Here is a 6,946-nt window from a genome sequence, read left to right as displayed (position 1 = left end):
CTGAGATTAGCGCGTTCAAACAAATATACAAACTGTCCAGCTTTATATTATTTGCTTAGATTGTAGTATATATAAGGCACAAATCCGCCCCGTATGCAATAAGCCTTGCTGCGGTTGGAACAAAGGTGTCTTCTGAATAGATTAGTGCACCTAGCTCAGCTTGAGCAAACCACTGATTGTTTATTGCCTATTCTGATCTATGGAAACATCTCGAACAATCATGGGGTCCTAAACGCATATACATATTCAATTAAGGATCATATTTATGTGTAGTTATTCGTCTATGAAGTTATTTTGTTTTGTGCGTCTTTACCTTATTAGCATTTACTGGAGTTTCATACATTATGTTTTTAATTTAATATCATTGAGTTGACTATATGAAGTGATTGGATCGCTTTGAATTAGCGGTTTCCTAATCTAGTAAATGATTTAGTTGGTTTTTATTGAATACTAGCTGCGCCCCGCGGTTTCACACGCGTAAGTCCGTATCCCGTAGGAATATCGGGATAAAAAGTTGTCTTTATGTTATTCCAGTTTTCCGCTATCTTCGTACCAAATTTCAATGCAATCGGTTCAGTAGGTTTTGCGTGAAAGAGCAACAGACACACACACATCATTACAAACTTTCGCATTTATAATATTAAAGTAGGAAGTAGGAAAAAGGCAATTGCAAACTTTTCCATGTTTAACATATGAATAAATCCTATCTAAAACTTGAACAAAATTAATACGTAAATTAAAATTATGGAAACTATTTCAATTCCAGCTTTAGGAGAAATTAAAACATGACTACACGATATTGTAGAAACGGAAGCAGGATATGAACACAAGAGGACATAAGCAAGTAAATACGCCGAAATTACAAATACATTCTTATTTAAAACTCACCAACACCGACAAAATGAAAATGTTCCCGTACAAAATTTCAAACCACCGGCGAATATTCTCGAATAATTTTTACAAGATAAAGTGCCCACGCAAAAGACGAGGTGAGTGAGAGTACGGAAGCGGGAGGCACTCGAAAACATGCTTTTTCCACGTAATGCCTTTGAGGAAATTAAATAAACTGCAACACCGCATCATAAGCGTCCTTACGGAGCGTACTGGGGGCACGTGTGCATTGTACTACGTCACGACACATAAAATGTCTCAAATACGTCGTCTTTGTGTCTCTTGCTGAAGTGTCTACGGTTTTATATAAGTAAAATTATATTAACCACCAACTTCGCAATCGTCAACACCACATATTATTATATTATACTAGCTGCGCCTCGCGGTTTCACCCGCGTAAGTCCGTATCCCGTAGGAATATCGGGATAAAAAGTTGCCTATATGTTATTCCAATTGTTCAGCTGCCCTCGTACTAAATTTCATTGCAATCGGTTCAGTCGTCTTTGCGTGAAAGAGCAACAAACACACACACATCCTTACAAACTTTCGCATTTATAATATTAATAGGATATAAGTACATTTAATTTTAAACTTACTAGTGTGGAAATCGAGAACGTGAAAATGAACACTTAAATTTTTGATAAGCAAAATCAATGTAAATAAAAGAAATTTATCAATATTTGGGTGGTTTTTATAACATTCATTAAACCTCTTATGCTCTATACTCTAACCGTTGACCAAAACGATCAAAACACATTTATGAAAAGCTTAAAAAATTGTCATTAGCGAAATTGAGTTCTAGCACAACGGACCCGCGCAGTTCATATCGCAGCATGCGGGTAGTCTGCGTGTTTGTCTCGCCTTTTATTCAGAAGCAAATACGATTTTACCTTACATTCACCGTGCACCGTCTCAAGTGGTCGGAGATTCGATTCCCGAGCGAGTAAACGCTTTGTACAGGCGAGAGTGCTGTATTCTTAATTTCGGATGTTCTTAAAGAACTCTTGGATGCCGGTTTTTATTGGAGAGGATTTTGTTAGTGTAGTATTGATTGTATTGTTACTGTTTGTAGATTTTATACCACTATTGAAGATACTGCACAGATACGGTTACTCGATTTATTTAAGTTGGGAATCTATGTAAAATGGGGTTGTCTTGTCTGCCTGTTATGCTTTCAACCCGACTTTCATGAAATTTGTTGTGAGAGTCATAATGAAATAGACCAATCCACACATAACTTGGAACTACTTTTTCGTATAAAATATAGGTAATTCTTGCAATATCGTCCCGACACAACGTTGCTAATCGTCATACAATATTCCAATCTGATTTTTTTCAATCTAACAATTAAAATTCACACAGTACTCACGGTTCAATACATTGATCTAAGACAATGATGTGTTTATCCCATTCTATTGATATTTTCAGTAAACACATGGATATTGTAAGTAAAACAAAGGTTCACATCACACGAATGGCAGACAATGGTGGCGGTCAGAGCGGTTCTAGCTTTGAATTGGTGCACATGTCAAGATGCGGACACTTTTCTTGTGTTTGGTGACTAGTTGCTTTATTGTGAGTATATTTTGTGGCTGCTATATGTTATTATCAAACCCTTAGTATTCGAACTAGAAGCAATTAGTTAATTTAGCTCTTTATAACATTAAATATAAATCTTTTAATTCTTAACTAGTATAAATGACTAGTATAAATATTTTCTTCCTTTTTTTCAATGTTTGGAGCAAGAAAATGTTTAGTTAGTAAGGGGACTTTTTTTATGGTTAGTACTAATTAATGGCATTATTGTCAATATATTGAATTAAAAAACCTCGAATGAATACTTTATAATGAGCAGACATGAAAGCATCAGTTGTTATATCCTAAAGATATACAAACTCTTAACAAAATCTAATTAGAAACACTGTTTATTTTTTCAAGTAATGGAAAAGGATAGACACTTCTCCGTTATATTTGCTAATTTGAACTTAGTTACTGATTCATTATGAGTATATTTTGTAGCATAACCACATATTACTAATTATTTCATGTGACTGAAATCTTCATGTAAAACATATAGCGTTTATGTATTTATTAATTTATAATTAGGTGAGCCATGGTTATGTTTTTGCCATGGTTTGTTTTATATTCATTATTGATTCCGAGAAAAAAAGTGATTTTTAGTTTGCTTAAGAAAATAAGAAATTGGTTGAATACAAATTTAGTACTTCGAGGAGAAACTGTTTATAGTTAGTTGCTAACTCTGATCGCTGTCGTCGTTTCTTTTTACACGCTTTTTATAAGTTCAGTACCTAATTCTGATTATTATAATTTCAAACGCCATTTTCCCTATTTTAATCATTACGGATCACGATCACTTTAACCTCCTTAAAAATATTGTTCTAATAAATTTATCTTCAATATAATTATATATTTTTCCAGATATTAACAACATCTGAATCTACAGAGGATGACGTCACATCATACACCGGTGTTTACAACCAATACGCTCCTTCCACCGTCAACTTCCAAGATATATATACGAACACTTTGCTAGCAGAGAGAGAGAGAGAGAACGAAGATTTAAACCTAAACATTCCTACACAATACGTGGAGTTCCACCCGAGCGTGTTAAAAATATCGCCGTTAACCCCACCCACCAACACAATCCTGACTTCTTCCTACTTAAAGAAAAGCGAAGAGGGAAAAGACGCGTCTGTTTCTACAACAACTGACGAACCAGAACCGGGTAGAGTAATTCCAATGAGGCACCAGCATAAGGGTGTTTTAGATGTGCTTTTCCCAGCGGCTAGAGTGAGAACATTTAAAAACATCTTTGATACATTCAGGCGGGTGTTATCGTATACATTTTGAATGATTTTGAAGATATGGCGTGATCATGGTATTTGGGTTGTAAATAAATTGTTTATTTAAAACATTTTTTATTTTCCACTGATTTTCTGCTTTGCCCGGCTTTGTCCGTACTACTCAGTAAAGATGCAGATTTCTAATGGTGATTTTTTTTAAATAGGTCAAGCAGTTTTTGTGTGAAACATTACAAACATACATACAATAACAAATATTTCCAACATATCAGTTCCAATTGCAATATTTAACTTTAATATATGTAACCTTATTGTATATAATTTTCGAAATTTGATTAATATTAACGAACATGTTACGTTACGAAGAAGTTACCCTTCCATAAGTATTTAATACTTTAAAATATATTTTCTGTGCCATTCTGAAACCTTGGGCCACTTTTGTGACAACACTGTTACCAAGAATACATACATAACTTCGCTAGAAAATTTATATTTTTCACAAGGTTCAGATTTACATACATTTTAATCCACCAAATTCATGTCATTCAAATCAAATTATTAGAAAATGAAAGGTCATAACGGCTTCCAATTACAAGTACTAAGGGCACTTCACACGAGGGTAGGTACTCGAGCGAAAACGTGATTCACACTGATTGCACTAATTACAGCAACGACCATTGAACACTATTACGGGGACACAATTAATTTTTTGGGTTGGCGCCAATTTTTTTATATATTTATCCTTTTTTTTCTGTGGGGAAACATAGTGAAATGTCATCAAAAACATTCTATCGCATGTGAATCAGTTATCGTTATTATTTATTTTACTGTTTTTTATTGGCAATAACACTGGCTAAGAACACAATATTGATTATAGAAATATATTTCTTCTTGTGCAGCTGGGTGTAAACTGCTTTCAAACGTAATTTAAAAGTATTTTCAGAGACCAGCCAGCAATTTAAAAATAGAATGATTTGGGAACTTTTTGTGTAATGTAGGTTTTTTCCACGCTCGTTCTCAATGCTGCCAAGAGCAAAAAGGTTTTACTGTGCCAATTATTATAGAAATAAATAAGTTTTCAAACAAATTTCAACAGAAGAAAAGATTACTTGACGCGGTAATAGCTATATTTCCATTTATGCAATAAGATGTTGTCGCGAGCGCCGGATGAGACGCTGTTGAAATATTTTTATCGCAGTTATTGCAACTAACTAGGTTATTTAAGTTTTCCTTGAGTTTTATTCATATTTAGCGTATTTTTCTGACTTTAATTATAAATTGTGTGTTGCGTTAAATAGTAGTATTCGAAGGATTATTACGTATTTTTATCTGTTTGTTTCTTTTTGTCTCTCTTTAACTTCAAATTGTATTTATTTTATCGTTGGAAAAATCACAGAAATACTACAATACCGAGGATAATTATCTCACTGCTATAATGCGGCAGCGCAAATCTATATTTGGTACGCCGTTATATAAATTATTAAAAGCTTTTTTTAAATCCATAAAATATTTTCTACTAAAATAAATATTTACTTTCAACATTTTCAAGTTATCTCGATCAATGTACAAACAACGCTACGGTGTAGGGTACGCTATTAAAAAGTTTTCAAAATGTTGTGACAATATTTTATAGACCTGTAAAAAGAGAATCCGAACGAACAGAAGTAAAAAATACGCAAAAAAATTAAATCAAACTCATCACAGTGCTAAAAAACACCAATCCAATAAAGTGCTGAATTTTCAGTTTTCACAAAAAAAGCCGACGACGATGTCGGACTGGTTAGGGAATTTCAAAGATGCTTTGGAAAAACCTTTTACATTATTCATTTATATCTTTTTTTTTATAATTATTCGTTCCATGTTTTGAAATTAAGATTTCCTATCGTCTGAAAGTGGCTGTTACTAGTTTTACAAATAATTGAAAAATAACTTATAAATATTTACCATACGTTTGGTTAGTAACTCATACGTGTTAGTTGTATTTTATACAAGCTTATATTTTTGTTATTACTAATTCATTATAAACTTAACCTCACAACCACATATATATTCTTGATATAATATTTACTTATCAAAGAAAACGTTATACAATTATGATTGATATATGATATTGTTTATTAGCATACCAACCATACATCTACAGGTTCGAAATCCCCTTAAAATCTAGTTGAGTTCCGAGACATTGGCGGGAGTTTTTCAGTACCGTTCATTTTTATTAAAATGAAGTTAAACCCGCTGACTAGGGACAGGAGGTGATAATTTTTATTCAGAATCTCTAAGAAGTCTTTATAAAAAATGTGCTTGATTTTTATTATACGCGGACAAAATGGCAGAAGTTTGGAGTACACTGATAGAAGCAACTAAATTTACATTTGTACATTACTAGATATTCAGATATTTTTCCAGTATATCTAATGATAAACACTAGGTAATATAATAACAAAATAATCTGGGAAAGTCGGCCTTAGCGCTGAAATATATTATCAAAACAACCTAACTTGTTTTAATGCTCCAATAAGCAATCAATAATTCTCAATAAAATATATAAATCGTGTAATATATTATATATAACACGACTTAAAGCGGCAAAACTTTTTAAACAAGGCTTTCCAAACAAAATCTTAAGCCTTGCATCTCCGCAAAGCCAAAGTTCACGCAACAATAGATCGGATTAAAACGTTCAAAACTTGCAAGGGTTAACATGGAAATGAAATTAAACCAACGAATTGTTGGATTTCATTATCACTAATAGGATAAAAGCGGCCGATGGCGCGGAAACCGAACTGTTAACGAAAGAGTTCCGATTTCAACTTAAATTGGAATAAGATATTTTTGTAGCGTTCAAACAACGCGTTTCGGTAACAATTAGTTGTGTGGTGTATGCTGGCTATCATATAGTTTAAAAATAAGAGATACCGACATAACATTGCTTGAGTTATTTATTTCATTGTAAATAAGAACGTTGCACTGCAATACACTAAATAGTAAAATAAAACACATTCATATTATTTTGTTTACATAAACTTATTTAAATAGAAGCGAAAGTTTTTGTAATAGCTACTTTTAAACTCATATTTTAATTTATAGTTCAATTGAACGAAAAAACACCAAATGATACTGAATAGTAACAAATTTTAAATTCGTATAATGCTTATACAAAATCGCTCGAGATGATTTTAGGGTTATTTAAACTTGATTACAAAGAGCATTTAATACAAGAACTGCAAAACGAC

General features: G+C 32.7%; 1 protein-coding gene across 1 annotated transcript; it reads left to right on the top strand.

Annotated features, from left to right (window-relative positions):
- The first annotated feature begins 2,323 nt into the window (after window positions 1-2,323).
- Window positions 2,324-3,824, top strand: LOC119837378. Its single transcript, XM_038362946.1, has 2 exons — window positions 2,324-2,466; window positions 3,331-3,824. The coding sequence occupies exons 1-2, from the start codon at window positions 2,425-2,427 to the stop codon at window positions 3,760-3,762; spliced, it is 474 nt and encodes a 157-aa protein (XP_038218874.1). The 5' UTR covers window positions 2,324-2,424; the 3' UTR covers window positions 3,763-3,824.
- The last annotated feature ends 3,122 nt before the right edge of the window (window positions 3,825-6,946 follow it).

This window comes from Zerene cesonia, chromosome 27 (assembly GCF_012273895.1).
Source record: "Zerene cesonia ecotype Mississippi chromosome 27, Zerene_cesonia_1.1, whole genome shotgun sequence".
Taxonomy (NCBI): Eukaryota; Metazoa; Arthropoda; class Insecta; order Lepidoptera; family Pieridae; genus Zerene; species Zerene cesonia.
Note: the sequence above shows the minus strand (reverse complement) of the source record. Positions and strands in the feature narration are given on the sequence as shown.

Coding starts and splice junctions, on each gene's coding strand:
- LOC119837378 (XM_038362946.1), top strand. CDS start 2,425: ATGCGGACACTTTTCTTGTGTTTGGTGACTAGTTGCTTTATT. Junction 2,467..3,330: donor TGGTGACTAGTTGCTTTATT/GTGAGTATATTT, acceptor ATATTTTTCCAG/ATATTAACAACATCTGAATC.